At 38.2% G+C, this 19,087-nt stretch overlaps 1 protein-coding gene and 1 pseudogene across 1 annotated transcript in view; one reads left to right on the top strand and one right to left on the bottom strand.

The window, feature by feature from the left end:
• The window catches only part of SAMHD1 (SAM and HD domain containing deoxynucleoside triphosphate triphosphohydrolase 1), a 46,828-nt gene that overhangs the window by 24,635 nt on the left and 3,106 nt on the right, over positions 1-19,087 (bottom strand). Inside the window, exons 2-6 of the mRNA XM_019750226.3 lie at positions 18,538-18,604; positions 14,825-14,897; positions 9,124-9,284; positions 6,046-6,161; positions 4,105-4,175 (exon numbers count right to left, since the gene is read on the bottom strand). Of these exons, the coding sequence (XP_019605785.2) occupies positions 4,105-4,175; positions 6,046-6,161; positions 9,124-9,284; positions 14,825-14,897; positions 18,538-18,604 (488 nt within the window). The remainder of the gene's footprint in view (positions 1-4,104; positions 4,176-6,045; positions 6,162-9,123; positions 9,285-14,824; positions 14,898-18,537; positions 18,605-19,087) is intronic.
• On the top strand, positions 11,265-13,096 carry LOC109457366 (mediator of RNA polymerase II transcription subunit 29 pseudogene; annotated as a pseudogene).

The raw sequence follows: 19,087 nt of genomic DNA, 5'->3' as shown, positions 1-19,087 counted from the left end.
ACCATATGATCCAGCAATTCTACTTCTGGGTATTTATTCAAAGAAAACAAAAAACTATTAATTTGAAAAGATATATGCGCCCCTGTGTTCATTGCAGCATTGTTTACAATAGACAATATACGGAAACAATCTAAGAACCCATTGATAGATGAGTGAATAAAGAAGATATGGTCTATATACAATGAAATATTACTTGGTCATAAAAAAGAGTGAAATCTTGCCATTTGTGATGACATAGATAGACCTTGAGGGTATTATGCTAAGTGAAATAAGTCAGACAGAGAAATACAAATACCACATGATTTCACTTTCATGTGTAATCTAAAAAACAAAACAAAACCAGACTCATAGATAACAACAGACTGGTGGTTGCCAGAAGGGAAGAGGGTCAAGGGATGGGCAAAAGAGGTAAAGGGGATCAACAGGCATAAACTTTCAATTACAAAACAAATACGTCATGGGGATATAATGTACAACATGAGTAATATAGTCAATAATATATTAACTTTATATGGTGACAGATTGTAACCATACTTATTGTGATGATCACTTCATAATGTATATAATCACTGAATCACTACTTTGCATACCTGAAACTAATATAATATTGTATGTCAATCATACTTCAATTTAAAAAAGGGTAAAAGAAAAAAAATGGGCGGCCCGTTAGCTCAGTTGGTTAGTGTGGTGCTACTGACACCAAGGTTGCCGGTTCGATCCCCACATGGGCCACTTTGAGCTGCAACCTCCTTAAAAAAAAAAAGGGTAAAATAAAAAAGAACAAAATGCCAAAGATACTCAATAAAAGAACAAGGTGTGAACAGTTGTCCTGCAAACTTTCAAGACTTACTAAAAGTAATAATAATTAAGAAAGTATGGAATAGAACAGAATCTGGAAAGGTTCATCATATATAAAATTAATAAATGTTGGGGCGGCCGGTTAGCTCAGTTGGTTAGAGTGTGGTGCTCTTAACAAGGTTGCCGGTTCGATCCCCCCATGGCCCACTGTGAGCTGTGCCCTCCACAACTAGATTGAAAAAACTACTTGACTTGGAGCTGATGTGTCCTGGAAAAACACACTTAAAATAAATAAAACTTTAAAAAAAATTAATAAATGTTGAGGTTGGTATTATAGATCAGTGGGGAAAGAACTATTCAATAAAAAATTATCCACAGTTAAAAAAAAAGGAAATTAGACTTCTACCACACACATGCACAAAAATAAACTCCACTTGACTTAGTAAGGATTTAAATATGAAAGGCAAAATATTTAAAGAAAAGACTTGGGAATGGCTAAATAGATCCTATCTAGATCAATGCTGCTGGAGAAAACAACTATAAACTTTGGAAAACTCCCTCAAGGTATTGGTGGTCAAAAGCTGCTGGAGAAAACAACTATAAACTTTGGAAAACTCCCTCAAGGTATTGGTGTTACAGGGAAGTCAACACTTGAAAAAGAAAGGCATTGGGCAATATTCTGGTTCTTCTATGGCTTTTAGCCTGAGGGCATGCCCCAAGGCAGCAAAAAACGGGAAAGACATTAGCCTCTTACTGGATTAAAGAATCAGAGAGTACTCATTAAAATTTAAAATTTGTCAAAATCACTATGAGAAAAATGAATTGGCAAGTCAGAGACTGAGGAAAATATAGTCACTATACATCTTATAAAAAATTTCTCAAATCAATAATAAAAAGGCGGGGCGACTGGATAGCTCAGTTGGTTAGAGCACGAGCTCTCAACAAGGTTGCTGGTTCAATTCCCGCACTGGATGGTGGGCTGCGCCCCCTGCAACTAAAGACTGAAAACGGCGACAGGACTTGGAGCTGAGCTGTGCTCTTCACAACTAGATTGAAGGACAACTACTTGGAGCTGATGGGCCCTAGAGAAACACACTGGCCCGCAATATTCCCCAATAAAAATTTTAAAAATAATAATAAAAAGGCAAGCAATTGAATTTTTTAAATGGGTAAAACATTGAAAGAACTCTTCACAAAAGAAGATATATCAGTGATCAAGTACAAAGTACAGGACATGGTACTCAACATACATCAGAGAAGGCAACTGAACCACAAGATACTATTTTACTTTCATTAGAAAGGCTTATCTATAAAAACAGATGTTGGTGCAGCTGTGAAACAACAGGAACTTGCATATATTGCTGGTGGAGGGTAAAATGGTGCAACCACACTGGAAAGCTCAGGTAGTTTCTTATAAAGTTAAATATGTATCTACTTTATGACCCAGCAACTCTGCTCCTAGGTATTTACTTAGGAGAAGCGAAAACATTTTCCACAAAAAGCATGTACAATTATGTGCATAGTAAACTTATTCCTAATAGCCCCCAAATGAAAACAACCCAAATCCCATCAAAAGGAGAAAGGATAAACAAATTATGACTTATTCATACAGTGGAATAATACCTCAGCAACAAAAAGGGGTCAACCACTGATGCATGTAACACGAATGCATTTCAAAATCACTGAGTGAATAAAGCAAGACTAAGAGCAAGACTACTCTATGATTCTACTTATCTCAAGTCTAAAAGCAGGCAAAACCAAGCTATGTTTATAAAAATCGTAAGTTGATGGTAAGGGGAGGAGTAGAAATTGACTGAAAAGGGGTACAAGAGAATTTTCCAGGAAAATTGGAAATGTTCTTATCCTGACTTGGGTAGTGGTTACATGGATGCACACATTTGTCAAAACTCACTGAACTATATACACTTAAAATCTGTACAACTTATTGTATGTCAATTATATCTTTAAAAAAAAAGGTGTGGCCAGCCCAGTGGCTCAGGTGGTTGGAGTGTGGTGCGCCTTACTCCACCGTCACTGGTTCGATTCCCACATGGGCCAGTGAGCTGAGCCCTCTACAGCTAAGATTATGAACAACAGCTCTCCCTGGAGCTGGGCTGCCGTGAGCAGCCGGAGGTTGGCGTGAGCTGCCGTGGTTGGTGTGAGCTGCCGTGGGCTGCTGTGTGCTGCCGCCAGCTGCTGTGTGCTGCTGTGGGCTACTGTGTGCCACCATGAGCGGCCAGCAGCCGGCAGCCAGCATTAGTGGCCGGCAACCATTGTGATCTGCAGTTGGCTGGCGTGGGCAACCGTATGCTGCTATGAGCGGCCAGTGGCCAGTGTGAGTGGCCGGCAGCCATCGTGAGCGGCCAGCAGCCAGCGAGAGCTGCGGAGAGCGACCGACTGCCTCAGCCAGGAGGGGGCACAAGGCTCATAATACCAGCAGGGGCCAGGGAGCTGTGTCCTACACAACTAGACTGAGAAACAATGGCTTGGGAGTGAGTGGGGGGGAGGTGGAAGGGAAGCAAGGCTGGGTGGGAAAGGGAGAAAATAGTGGTTGACATGTAAGACACATTCAATACATATTAATATCCTTTTCTACTCCAGGATCCAGAAATACAGTGTGACCAAAAATGGGAGTCAATCCAACTTTCTCAAAACTAACTTTACTTCTCAAAAACTGATTCCAAAAATACGGGTCAGCTACCTGCAAATCCCTAATTATAAAATGGTTCATTTAAGATATATGATGAAAGTTGGCAGCTATCAGTTACTTCATTCATGGTCATACAAAATGAATCAAAACAGGAGTTGGTCTTTTTAAAAAAAAAATTTATTTTACAGCACTATGATAGAGTAGAAAGAGCATTAAATTAACACTTTTAAAACCTGGTTTTTTAGTGCTGGCTCTACCATTTCACAGCTTTGTGATTTTTGGTGCATCAGTACACCTCTGAATTTCAAGTTCTTTTACACTTGTAAAAATGGAGATAATGATTCCTTCCTTACAGGCTGTGAGAATCAAATGAAAACATATTTATTGGGGGTGCCAAAAAATGTATATACATGACTTGTACTCATCTTTTGTTATCGGTATATATTGAGTATTACAATTTTAATACAGTGTTTTCCTTTCTTAAAATGTGTATATACTTTTTTGGCATATATATGTGTATATATATAAAATATATGAAAACACCCTGAAATCTATAATGGGGAAGTATACTACAACACAGCAGTAGCTGCTTAAATAGCCTTTACTTTATTGAATGGAACATTTATTGACTATTGAATATATATATATATACATACCTTCCATTTCAGACCTTGGCGAGCAAGTGGAATAAATCTTCCATCAAACATATGAGAAAATGGCCCATGACCTTAAAAACAAAAGCAGCCTTAGAACCAAAAAAAAAAATGTTTGTAAAATGGTAAAAAGTGAGTCGATCTTTTTGATGTTTTTAGTTTTAACTTGACTATCAACAGAAATCAATAACCTATAAATATATCACAAAAAGGGACAAATCCTATTTTGTAAAACAAGAGAACAGGAAGCAGAACCATATAGGAAAGGAAACTCTTATAGAGGGGGTCTTTGAGTCACAAGAGCTTACATAAATCTGATGAAAGGACAGCTTTGTGTAACTTAAAGGAATGTTAATAAAAACTTTTGGCATTTCAGGTTGAATATCTGTATTAAAACAGCAGTTTTAAGACAATCCACTGGGATGCAAGAATAAAATATTAGAACTTTATTATTCTCATTCCTTAAAAGCATCTATTGTTACGTAAATTTTATAACGTACATATGTTTATAATGGATACACATGTGTTGTGTCTATCTCTTAGGTTTTTACTGATGATGTGAGCAATCAAAAGTGGGAAAAAAAGAGTCGGGGCCAGCCCAGTGGCTCAGGCAGCTGGAGCTCCAGGCTCCTAACGCCGAAGGCTGCCAGTTCGATTCCCACATGGGCCAGTGGGCTCTCAACCACAAGGTTGCCACTTCGACTGCCGCAAGGGATGGTGGGCTGTATCCCCTGCAACTAACTAACAACGGCAACTGGACCTGGAGCTGGACGGCGCCCTCCACAACTAAGATTGAAAGAACAACAACTTGACTTGGAAAAAATCCTGGAAGTACACACTGTTCCCCAATAAAGTCCTGCTCCCCTTTCTCAATAAAAATCCTAAAAAAAAAAAAAAGTGGAAATCAGAAGTTTATCTTATTTGTAAGTGATTTTAATCATTCTACAACATTTAATAATATGAAATTTTGTTGAGGCACAACTTTGGAATTTATCAGAATTTCTGCAGAAATTTTACTTGGCTGGAGAGGAGCCCCATCTGAATGAGCCATGGGGTTTTTTGCATGTTGCAATCTGTACGTAAAGGTTCAATCTGTACATAAAGGCGCAATCTGTATGTAGAGGCTCATTACTGTAGTGTTCAGACTCCCAGGGACTAGCAAAGGTTTCCCAATAATTCCCTCTCAACAAACCAAGAATCTGTTAAATTTATCATCGGGGGTGGTATTGGTCCTACTGAAATCTTCAAGGGGACATGCTGAAGAGTGCCCTACCACTTTAAGTAACAGGCTATTGAAACACAGCAGCCTTCCCTTGCCTGCCCAGAGGGCACACACAAACTCTCAGGGGCCTCTATAAGTAGACTGAACTACACAGATGGGGGGAAATTCCTGTGATAAGAGAGTCCAGTCTCTTTTCTCTTTCTTTGTCAAAGGAAAAGGGTGATATTCTTCTACTTGGATTTCAGTGGCCCAAAAACTCATATGGGTCAGGGAAGAAAAGGAGCTCTCTAAATCGATTGTTAATCTGCTAGGGCAGATTATATAATTTAGGTATAAAAATGGATCTGACAAAGTAATGGAAGGAAAAAATAAATAGCAATTTGATTGAACAAGAAGGATAAGAGAAAAATCAAATTCACATCATTCTAAACAGAGCAGTCAGAAAACCTCGCTATCAGGAAATCCTTTCACATACCTTGTTGCAACGATGTTTAACATGGGAAATTCACTGAAAGGCGCAAAAAAAAATAAAATAAAAAGGAAGCAACACCTTGGTCTTATGAATCATTCTAGAAAGACGCAATGGAACATTTATGTTAATGTTAACTAAAGAATTAAAACACAACCTTCATATTTCTCTTGGTTTGTTGAATTTTTTAATTTCAAAGAGAGGTAACATGTTATGATTTTTCATAACAGCTTTGGCGCTTTGTACAGCTTACCGAGGTCATGACACAGCCCAGCAATCTGAACACAGAGACTATCTCGTTCACTTATCATCAGCTCTGGTTGTTTTTCTCTCAGTGCACGAACTAGACATCCTGCTAGATAACCTACGCTGCAGAGCAAAAAAAAAGAGTCACTTTTGTTTTCAAGACGAGTGATACTTCCGGTCCTCAAGAACTTCAATGTTTCTCAAAGGTTGTAATAGATCTCTAGGGCAATTTAAAAGAATGGTCTGTTTTCGGGACCAGGCAGGAACACACAAACAGAATCCCCAAAGCACGGCCTCTTGGCTCAGCATCACTCATCATCAGGAAAATGCAAAATCAAAACCACTATGGTACCACCTCACACCCGTTAGGATGGCTAGTATCCAAACAAAACAAAACAAAACCCCAAATTATAACTAATAAATGTTGGCCAGGATGTGGAGAAATTGGAGCCCTTATACACTGTTAATGGAAATGTATAATGGTGCGGTTACTGGAAAACTGTATTAAAAACAAAATTATATTATCCAGCAATTCCAATTTTGGGTATATACCCCAAACAATTGAAAGCAGGGTCTCGAAGAGATATTTGCACACTAATGCTCATAGTGATAGGGTAGGTAGATAGATAGAAATGAGCAGAAGGAGAAATTTAGCCCCAGTTAGAAAGCCCCTCGCTGCAGCTACTTGCTGCAGCTACTTGGGTCAAGATCCGGCAGCTGCCCAGCAGGACTCCAGGCTTACAGATCCCTCTAAATCAAAAGAGCTATGTTAAGTCAGAGAAGGGGGGAACCCATCCTGTTTGTCAGGACCATCAAAACCTTATTAGCCCAACAGGATTCCAGGTTTTCACACACTATTAAGGGATGTTTTCTCATCCCCACCCAAATCAAGAGGATGTAGTTACACATGCCCCTAAATCAAAGGGATATGTTTACTCATGCCCCTAATCAAAGCAATGCATTGCTAAATGCCAGAGGACTAGGCACCTTAGGGGAAGAAATAGCAGTAAGAGACGGGAGAGGGGAAGGTGATTCTACCCATAGAAATAAGAGCCTTAATTCAGTGTAAGGTGGGGCTGCTTCCCTCTCCTGGGGGCTGCTTCCCTCTCCTGGGTCAGCCCGCTCCATGTCTGGGAGTGTACTCTCTTTTATTAATAAATTTCTGCTGTTCATGCTGCATAAATTTCCGCCTCTTGATTGAATTCATTCCTTCAAGAAGACGAAGAACCGAGGTTTTCAACATCATTTCCCGGTAACAATAGTAGCACTATTTACCCAGTGTCTACGGACAAATAAAGGGATAAACAAAATGTGATAGATACATTCAATGGAATATTATTCAGCCTTAAAAAGGGGGGGGGGGCGGCCCGGTGGCTCAGGCAGTTAGAGCTCCATGCTCCTAACTCCAAAGGTTGCCGGTTGGATTCCCACATGGGCCAGTGGGCTCTCAACCACAAGGTTGCCAGTTCAATTCCTCAAGTCCCACAAGGGATGGTGGGCTCTGCCCCCTGCAACTAAGATTGAACACGGCACCTTGAGCTGAGATACCGCTGAGCTCCCAAATGGCTCAGTTGGTTGGAGTGAGTCCTCTCAATCACAAGATTGCTGGTTCGACTCCCATAGGGGATGGTGGGCTGCGCCCCCTGCAACTGGCAATGGCGACTGGACCTGGAGCTGAGCTGCACCCTCCACAACTAAGACTGAAAGGACAACAACTTGAAGCTGAATGGCACCCTCCACAACTAAGATTGAAAGGACAACAACTTGACTTGGAAAAAAGTCCTGGAAGTACACACTCTTCCCCAATAAAGTCCTGTTCCCCTTCCCCAATTAAAAAAAAAAAAAATTAAAAAATTAAAAAAAAAAGAAAAAAGGAAATTCTGACACATGTTCCAACATGGGTGAACCTTGAGGAAAATATGAAGTGAAATAAGCCAGTCACTAAAAGACAAATACTGTATGATATCATTTATGTGAGTTACCTAGAATAGTCCAATTCATAGAAGCAGAAAGTAGAATGATGGTTACCAGGGGCTGGGGAGAGGCGGGGAATAGGGAATTGTTATTTTGATGGGTATAGCATTTCAGTTTTGCAAGATGAAAAAGTTCTGGAGCTTGGTTGCACAATAAAGTGGCTATATTTAACGCTATTGAACTGTGTAATTAAAAATGGTTAAGATGATAAATGTTCTATTGTGTATTTTACCACAATTTAAACAAATAAGCAGGATTGCTGGCTTTGTATTGTTTACAACATAGATAGAAGATAAAATGCCTAACAAATGTTAAATGCACTTTTAGCACTTCCCTGAAAATAATTTCTAAATAAATATAGTTATCTTTTTCTTCTCTAAACTCTGGGCTCCATGAGGATAAAGACAATTTCTACCTTGTTGGTTTGGTAGGGCTTAGTAAGTTTTCAGGGAACATTTGTTGATGAATGAATGTACATTTGAATGGATACATGTGTTCTGGATAATTAAAAATGCTTCAAAACAAACAAACAAACAAACAAAAACAAAGTAATACACTGTGAGTACTTCATGAGGATCTAGAAAACTGTTCAGATCTTCCCTGCCCACGTCCTCCTGGTTCTACATTTTATAATGGAAAAACACACCCAAGCCACATCTTAGTCGTACATAATAGAAGTGGCACCCTCTCTAAGCTCGTGGATGCTTTTCTTATTTACACATTTCCTGGTTTCCAGGTGCAATTTGAAGAACAACATGACTAAATAAGGACTACAGGAAATTAAATAATCAAGCTTACAAAGTTAATTACACCAGTAACCAACCCTGTTAGCTTTTAAATAATATTTAAACACAAATATTTCATCCAAATGACCTAGCAACAGACATTTTCATTCTCTTTCCAGGAAGGCTCTGAAGTGGTCTATAAGAATACATAAAATAAGTAAAATACAGCAAGGGAAATTAGAGCCTCAATTTTTTTCATCAACAAAATAAGGATATTGTTACTATTTTGTAAAACTATTTATTCTCTAAAAGATGAGACAAGCATTTCACGAGACAAGAAAAGGCACTTAGTAACTGTAAGTTCCCTATCCCAATTCCCATCTTACCCTAGACTGTGCTCAAATCGATTGTGTGAAGCTCCTGGAAAAACATAGTAAGTGCCTCCCAACTGTTTAACGTAGCGAAGCCGCTGAAATTGAGGTGTGTCGATGATTCGGATGAGGAGAGGATGGAGTTCAATGTGGCCATGGATTGGATCATTAATTACCTGGAAAATTACGTTTAAATTAATATGCGTAACAATACATAACTCCATCTAAAACTTTTGTGCAGTGAGAATACCACAAAGGGAAATGACAAGTATTAATATCATTATCTTATTTAGGTATCACTACCAGACAGATGAAGTACATTGGATCTGGGTATATTTCACGTCTCCCAAATGGATTCTAATAACAGAAAAATAAAGATTTCAATCTTTTTATTACGTATATGATTTAATTAGCCTTCAACAAGTTAGTCTCGTATTCAAGTTAAACATATTCCTTTAACACAGTCATTCAGATCATATAAATCATATTACAACCAGTATTGTGTCTAATTTTTTTTCTAAATGTTTCTATATAATACCCATCACTAGAATCCTTAGAAAGGAAGGGAAGGAGAGACAGGGAGGGAGGGAAGAAGAAAGGAAAAAAGAAAGAAGGAAAGAACCTTCCTTGCCATATAGATAAAAATCATAGGCAGGAAGATTAAATTCTGTAATACTTACCATCATTCAGAAATGCTTACTTATAAAGATAACTTTCACAATTATTCATTACTCTTTAAGTTTAAACAGGGGCCTTAAATATGGGTGAAGATTTAATACCCCTGTTTTTTTTAAATAAAGACAACATCTTTCTTAACTGTCCATAACTGCATTTTAAAGAGAAAGCTACAGAATAAAAAAGCCTGATAAATGATTTAATCCAAGAATTTTGCACATTCTCCCCATGACTGCGTGGGTTTTCTTGGGTACTCTAGTTTCTTCCTACATCCCAAAAATGCACACATGAACTGGCGTGTCTAAATTGCTCCAAACTGAGTGAATGTGGATGTGTGTATGAGCGAGCCCTGCAATGGGATGGTGTCCTGTCCAGGGTTGCTTCTCACATTCCCCTGAGCTGCCCAGACAGGCTCCAGCCTCCTGTAACACTGAACTGGAATAAGCGGGTTAGAAAATCATTCTCCTGTTTGTATTAATCTTTCTTAAATGTATGTATAGCTCACAGTTATTGCAATATTTATTATTGTATAAGTGTTTTGAGTCCTTATTTAGATGTTTGGTGATGTTTTTGTGACTAGAAATATGCCATAGAAACTTAAACCTTGTTTATATCAATTAGCCTTTGGTAAAATTGGTTTCTTATGTCATTCTGCTTAAAGTTGCAGTTTCCAAGGAACTACTGAAAACATCAAATGAGGACTTACTGTACTGGTCTATTTCTTCCCCTTTATACAAGATCAATGTAACAATCACAAACAAATGAGAATCTATTTTATTGTTAAAAATTACCAAAGAAAAATTCTACAATCTACTTTTAATCCATTTAAAGGCTTAAAAGTCTTCACTGTCAATTTCTCAGGTGTAATAACTGGGGTTTTGTTGTGGCAGGGTAATAACTGTTTTTAAAACACTTATTTCACCCTAACTTTGCTACAAAATAAATTTAAACAACATTATAAAAAAATAAGAACTTAAAAATTATTTTCAACTTAATATCATAATACATACACACTCTTTTCATGTCAAAAATACATCATGAGGGGCCGGCCCAGTGGCTGAGGCGGTTAGAGCTCCATGCTCCTAACTCCGAAGGCTGCCGGTTCGATTCCCACATGGGCCAGTGGGCTCTCAAACACAAGGTTGCGGATTCAGCTCCTCGAGTCCCGCAAGGGATGGTGGGCTGTGCCCCTGCAACTAGAAACGGCAACTGGACCTGGAGCTGAGCTGCGCCCTCCACAACTAAGACTGAAAGGACAACAACTTGAAGCTGAACAGCACCCTCCACAACTAAGATTGAAAGGACAACTTGACTTGGAAAAAAGGCCTGGAAGTACACACTGTTCCCCAATAAAGCCCTGTTCCCCTCCCCCCCCAAAAAAACCCATCATGAGCCCTTTCTCATGTTTTACAAATCTTAATAATTATCAGTTTACTGTTTCCATTTCATTGATGAACCAACATTTTAAAACCATTCCCCTAATGTTGGGTAAAAAATTGTTGGAAATTCTAGTTATATTATTTCATATTCCCTTCCTAACTCTTAATAAGTATATGTGATATTCAGGTGTTTTGAGTTTGTTTACAATCTGTTATTTTTGTTCTCCCTATATTATTTAATATAAACTGGCTCCTTTATTTTGTCACATGGTCCACTTTTTCCTTTTAAAGGCGATTTGATATTCAACTGTGTTACTAATCAAGCAAGATGAAATATTCCTATTGTCTATTAAGTGTCTTCTGTATATGCCAAGCACTAGGGATTAAGGAGTAAGGTATCATTTCTGCCCTCCTGGGAAGATAATAGAATCTATGTCCAGAGTGGTGGGGAAAGAGAATGGGGGAAAAGAAACAAAAGAAGGAGCGATCAGTTCTACCCAGAAGAAAGGGAAGAGGAAGACATCAGAAAAAGATTCAGAGGTAGTAATTCTACAATTTAACACATATTAGGTAATAGAAAGTACATAAAACAAGCATTTCACTCTCTTAAGATTCATTAATACATTTGACAAAGTAGTGTCTGTTATATCAAACACTGTATTTCCTCCTCACCGTTACACGATTCCTGGCTTCTGAAGCCAGTTGAACTCAATTTAGCACGAAGAAAACTGAGTCAAGAAAACAGGTTGTGACTTTGAGCTAGGCAATGGTTTCTTAGGCACCAAAAGCTCAAGAGGCAAAAGGAAAAAATAGATAAACTGGACTACATCCAAATTTAAAACTTTTGTTTCCAAAGAACACCACCAATAAAGTAAAAAAGACAATCCAGAGAATGGGAGAAAATATCAGCATATCATATACCTGATAAGGGGTTTGTATCCAGAATACACGTATATAAAGAAACTTACAATTTAAATTAGATTGTGGTTGATGACTGAACAACCTTGTGGAATTTTTAAAAACAGTGACGTGGATATTTGAAATGACTTAATTGTAAGGTGTGTGAATTATATCTCGCTAAAGCTGTTATGCTGTTGTTGTTGTTTAAAGACTAACACGTGGATATCAAATTAGGGCATGGAATGCACTTCTGGCACGCTAAGTTAGGAAGACGGCTGCGTCCCAGCAGCAGGCTTCAGTGGCTTCCTCGGTTGCTGGTAGGTGAGGCCCAGGTTGGCCTGGTGGCCCGGGAACCCAGCCACAGCCGTAACTACCAACACAACTGGTGGGGCCTGCCCTGAGCGGGCTTTTGCAGCAACAGCACCCAGACTTCCACCCTGTGCAGCGCTGTAAGATGCTCATCCCGCAGCTGAAGAGTCTTCAGACTCTGCTGAAGGTTGCAGCCTAGAACCTGATTCAGAACACGAACACTCACAATGGACAAAAGAGCAGTGTCAGAGCCCTACAGCGCTTTGACAAGTGTATGGAGGAGTTCTATGCACTCTGTGACAGGCTGCAGCTCTGCCTGTGCTTGGCACATGAATGCCCGTCACAGAGTTGCGATAGTGCCAAGCATTCTCTGATGCTGGTGCTTACAGCCACCTAGCCAGGCGGAGTGCAGCCTGAAAGCCTGCCCCACCCACAGTACCTGGCGGTCACCAAAGCCCAAACGGCTGGTGCCGAGGACATTGACACCGCTCTGCTGGACTGTACCAACGAGGTCATCGGTAAGACTCTTGCACCATCTACAGGGCCCTGGGGGTGACCTGTAAGCTGGCAAGGCTGGGAATGGGGCAGGCTGTTGGGGAGCGGGACAGGGAAGGAATGAAGAGTGGCATCAAAACAAAACAAAAGAACTATAACAATAAAATTAGGGGAGGAATCAATCCTTTGTTCAACTGTACTGGTGGTGAAGCTAAACTAAGATCATATAAGGTATCAATGTCATTGCTATACAGTGACTCACTGACTCAAGTACTTGGTAGATTTAAAATTTGTTTTCAACAACTGTAATGTATAATTTATAAATGAGGTGAAGCAATTTGTTTTTGATAAACAATAGAAAAAAAATGAATAAAAGTGGGCAAATGAAACCACTGCCTGCCTTGAATACTACTTCAAAAATATTGGTGTTGCCAATTATAATTGTGAAACTGATTTCTGAGATCCTCTGAGATGATCTCACCAAATGAAGAAAACTCATCTCTGCCATACCTGAAGAGAACACGCTATGCTGCTGCTGCTGAGGAAGGAGAAAATAGAATACAGGATAGCAACTTCCTTCCAACTGCAAGACAAAACACTTCGATACTGTCTCTGATAGGTGATGACTCTATTTCTTCTTCATGAAACGAATGAATATTTTAATAGTAGGTAACTTTTTCAGAAAGGGATGCGATCTGATTATTCTTCAAATAAAAGAAATTTGCTGTAAGAATCACGACTTTGTCTATAAAAATGAATTATTGTAGGACTAAACCAAACACATTTATTAAACATTTTCAAACATTATTTTCAATGGAAAATAAGCAGGCTGACACGCAAAAGTAAAACTGAAATATATATTCTCATCGGGATCTGAGATAACTCAAATACTGTACATTAAATACATAAAACACCTCTGATGAAACATGCAAATGATGATCGTGCAAAAGGGGAATGAGATACCCTACACCTTCTTCCAGGTCTGAAACTAAGCATTCTTCACCTATAGATAGATGTCAAAAGGCTAACCAATAAGGTACATTTCCTGTTACCAAACAATTAAGAAACCTTTCTTTAATTATGGTAGTAGAATCACCCTGAAGAGATCGTGAGAAAAATGCACATTCCTGGGTCTCTAAATTCCCAGAGTCAGAATTTCTGGAATGGGGGCTGGGCTTGTTAAAATGATCCATGGGATATTGTGTCTGAAAAATAGGGCTTTTGATGTCTGGAAGCGGTTGGGGGATGAGAAATAAACAATTATTGATAGATTAAACTTAAAGAATATATCCACACTTTGGACTAATATTTGACAAAAAAGTTTACCAAAACTGACAAGAAAATTTAGTATGACTTTGAAAGCTATTCTATGACTGAGGGTAGTAACTAGGGCTATTTGTGTTGATATAAAAAAATTCTCAAAAGTATAATGTTAGTGAAAGTTTAGAAAGTTACTTACTGTGAGATGCAACTTATATAAAAAGTTTTAAAAACATGTAAAACAATAACATTGTTTCTGGCTATACACAAATATGTAGTAGAAGCACAAAACATTCATGAAAATTATTAAACACCAAATTCAGGATGGCGATTACTTTTGAAGAAAAGATGGAAATGGAATCCTGGAGGGGTACAAAGGAGGTCTCCCATTATTTCTAATATTTTGTTCTAAAAACAACAGATCCAGGGCAAATTAGGAAAAAACGTTAAGATGTGACAAGCTGGGTTCTAGTCTACTGCTTTTCTGTATGCTTAAGATATTTTAGTTATTCTCGATTTAAATATTCTGTGCTTATTTTAGAAAATACAGAAAGTTTAGAAAAGTCAAAATCCATTATTCACAATCCTATTACTAAGAAGCAGATTTCCTTCCATTCTTTTTTAAATGAATTCTAGATAATTGACTTATACCACTTTATATTAAAAATAACATGATCATAAACTTAGATTCCTCTTACCTTCACTCCATGAACATGAGCTTGACTCAATTGCTGGACAGAACTAAGCAGCTTCTTTCTCTCCCTCAAGGAACTAAAATTATAACAGGATACGCAATCTATCATTATTTTCTTAATAATAATTGCTAGAATATATAATAGTATATAATCAACTCTAGATTATCTACACTAATAGAAAGAGAAGTCAGATAAAAAGGAACAATAACTTAAATTTACTCCTCCTGGAAACTCATTCCTTCCTTTGCTTCTAAGACATGAAACTCTCCCCGTAGGCTTCTGCCCTTCATCTTCTTTCTCTCTTGGTAAACTCAGACTTCAACATCTCCTACCTCTCTACTGAATGCTCAATTTATACTTCAGACTTAGTTAAAACCTAACTGCCGTCAACATATTTACTCACAATCCCGAATTTACACGGCTTATTTCAGTGAAAACTCAAGATAGCACTCTTTGAAATAGAGCATAATGGTAATGAAAACGGACTTTTGAATCAGACAAAACTGGCTCACATCTGCCCATGGAATCTATAAGTGACCTTGGAAAAGTCATTTAACCTTGTTTGGTACGCTGATGTTCTCATCTGTAGCTTAGGGATAATACCATCTACCTCACAGGGCTGGAGAGGGATTCAACAGTGTGCTTGGCGCTGGGGTTACCGTACTCAGTTCTTGCCCTCAAGAACTATAAGAGAATTTTAACTATGACTACAGGTAATACAGAAATTAGTACTGATCATAAATTCAATATTTACCTATCAGCAGTGTTTTAACTACAAGAATCTAGGAGTTTATTAGTATAACCAAGTGGTGAATATGTAAACAAAGTTATCTAAACTGGCCAGAGATGTTATATACGGGAAGACTACATTTATTTAACAAACTGAGCCTTTGTTAACTTTCAGAGAGAGGTAACTACTGTTTAGTGCAATTAAATCAAATGCAAATGTCTAGGATACAATGAAAGCCTTGGAAACGCAGGACAATATAAAACTCCTTGGCAGGGGTAATTAGTCACATCCATCAGTCCATGAATGGACTATTTTATTGATTACAGGGGTGGGCTGCAAAAGTCCAAGTCTGACTTATGAGCACCAGGTTATGACTTATGCATGAATCAAATATATATGAAGGTTTTAGCTTTATTCATACCCATCTTCCTTTGTTAGTAATCCCTCATAAGGGTCCAGTTTTGAGAAAGAATAGGAATTACACAGCTCAAAATCCTCTCATTCATCATTCTGTTTCATTCACACTTACTAATTGGTCCCGGCACGTCAGCATGGCTGAGCGTCAACAGAAGCAGCAATCAAGGCATTTGCCTTACTGATCCACTAGCTAGTCAGATTGAAAAATACATCTTTTGCTAAAAGTCCTAGACACACTTGGAGTCAGAAGCACAACAATTGGCTTCTATGTTGTACCCTGAGACCTATGGTGACTACAAAATCTAAGAATGATTTTTCTGGGATGTATAGAAGCATTATTACAGCTGATAAATCATTAAAGCAGCATACCTGTGTTTTACTTTCCCCTATCCTCCTCATCAGTTTGATATAAGAAGCACAGGTAAAAGGCCAGGTTTGGAGGACTTATAAATGAGCTGTAACTGACTCAAGTTTAGTTGCATAGTCAAGCATAATCAGGAGTCACAGCATAAAATAATACCAAACCTAAACCAGCCTCACTCACTGCCCAGTATTTTCCTGAACTGATACTCGGTAGTCATCAATTAATTAAAAGACTAAAAGAAACTATTCAATTGATTAAACTATTAACGGATTAAAGTGATTTCTTTATGACTCACCACCTAAAACCTTGAGGTTTTTTTTCTCTTTTGTTTGGCAAAGGCTATGGCAAAATAAATACTGTAAACCAAGATTTACAGTAGTCATGGGCCAGGATAGTTAGACTCTAATAAGATTTAATTTCTGTATTTTATCATTTCTGAAATTGAATGTTTCTTATACCTGATGTGCATGTTTAATGTGACAATGTTTCTTATTTCCTAGAAAAACCTTTTAAATCAACAGTTGATCCTAAAGTTGAAGAAATGTAAGTCTAAATTGGATTCCCCCTAGAAAGCAGGGTCTAGGACAAGAGCTTGCATAAAGGTAATTTATTTAGGATGTGAATCCTGGGAAGAGGAGTGGGGTACTACGCAAGGTGAAATAAGAAACGAGGAAAGACAAAGTACAAGGGTACATTAGTAAGTTGGTTGCACTGGTACCACCGCGAACAACTTCAGCTGATCTCACTGAGATCCGCAAAGGTACATCTGTCCCACAGAACTTCATCATGAGGAAATGAAATGTTCTGTACCGGTTCTGTCCAACGCAGTAGCCAGAAGCCGTAAGGGGCTATTGAGCACTTGAAATATGGCTAACGTAACGGAAGAATTGACATTTTAATTTAGTTTAATTTTAAATGAACTTAAACATGTAAAGTTAGTGGCTGCTGTATAGGAAAACAGCTTTGAGGAGTCCTGCAGAATCCATCTCAGAGTTATGAGGCGGTCACAAAAGGTGAACCATATAGTGTTCCTTTTGGAATTTTGTCTATTTTGTTCACTCATGTGTCCCAAGTTCCTGGAAGAGTGCTTACCACAGGGGGAGCCCTCTATAAATATTTTTTGAATAAATCAATAATATTTGGGTCCACAAAGTACATGGTTCCCTTTAAAAGACTCTATTAGAACAAATTCCATTCAATTAAATAGTGAGCAACTATTATACACACAAAAATTGGTAGTAAGGGGGCCTGTGAAGGGGCTGAAATGTGATTATCCAAGAGGCAAGATGAAGTCCCTGAACATTCTGATCCAAAGGACATTTATTAAAAGTCAGTCAAAAGTGATCTTGTTTTCACAATCTACTTCCATTATCAATTACTAACCAACAGTACATGAATTCAGTATAATCCTTTGTTTTGATTCTTTGGTTACTGTTACCACAAACATGCAACTAAGTGGAATTCCAGGAGAAAAGACCATATTTCACCACTGCTGCCAATTCTCTAAAAGAAACAGTATTCATCTTAAGGAATATTTAAATATTGCATCATCCTCTGAGATCTTTAAGGGGACTCACACTAATCCAGACCCTAGAACCTCCAACCATACATAAGGATCTCTACCAATATAATTTATTAAGGGCTTCTCATGTGCTAATCACTTGATGTACATTGTCTCATTATTATTATCCATTTCACAGGTACAGAAATCGAGGGTTAAATAACTTGTCCCAAATCATACAACTAAAAAGTGTCAAAATACTTTGAAGAATGTCTTTAAATCCAACAGCTGGGATACATTCCAGTCTTGATAGCTTTAGACCTAGAAATATGTTCAAGAGAGGGTGGGAGCCTTGATTTTTCTTGCCAACATTTTTTTCCCCTATCAGTTTCTTATATATTTTCTGGCATGTATAATTCAATTATTCTGAACTTGAGAGTAAAAAGTTAGCCACTACCAACTTCATGAAGGCTTGTCAGCAAAATTTTTTACAATAGGACTCATTAGTAATATTAAACATAGGATCTACACAGCAAAAACAACTGTGTTAACCAGCAAGGAGGAAGTGGGCTGTTTCAAAACACTTCCTAGATTTAAAATGAGGACAGGACAGTTAATATCAGCAATCTTGGGTTTTGTCCCTCAAAGGAGAATAAAAAGGTCACAAGTGTGCGTGGCTACAATGTGAATTTTATCATTCTTACCCCACTCCAAGCTTTTCAAGAAGAGACTCATCAAGATAGGGCAGTAATGAACCTGTGATTTTCTTTTCTATGGAAGAAAAGGGAGAAAGAGATTATTTCAATAGTTATGCTTTTCGATTTCTTTCCATTTGAATCCACCAGAATTTACTCAGATCAACTGCGTGCACCCACTATAGACAATGGACAGCACCAAATACCACTTTTCTGATTTTCCACTAGGAATGTCTTAATTTTAATTAGACAACTATATCAAGAGGTTTTTTTGGATAAATCAGGTGAAAATTTTTTAATCACTTGGGTAAATTATTTGCAAGGAAGTCCAGTTGCAAAACCGGCGCTTCCTCCTAAAGCAGGTGGGATTTGGGGAGAGGGTAGGGAGTCTTCTTAGAACACTCAGGTCAAAACCACAGCCTGAGCAGGTCCCAAAGTGCTGATTTAGTTCTAAACCTCTAAGTAAAGCACACACTACTCTGAGCTTTTTTTTTCCCCTTAATTTTTTATTGGGGAACAGCATATTTCTCCAGGGCCCAGCTCCAAGTCGTCCTTCAGG

This window comes from Rhinolophus sinicus, chromosome 13 (genome assembly GCF_057876585.1).
Source record: "Rhinolophus sinicus isolate RSI-liver-muscle chromosome 13, RSI-T2T, whole genome shotgun sequence".
Lineage (NCBI taxonomy): Eukaryota > Metazoa > Chordata > Mammalia > Chiroptera > Rhinolophidae > Rhinolophus > Rhinolophus sinicus.
Note: the sequence above shows the minus strand (reverse complement) of the source record. Positions and strands in the feature narration are given on the sequence as shown.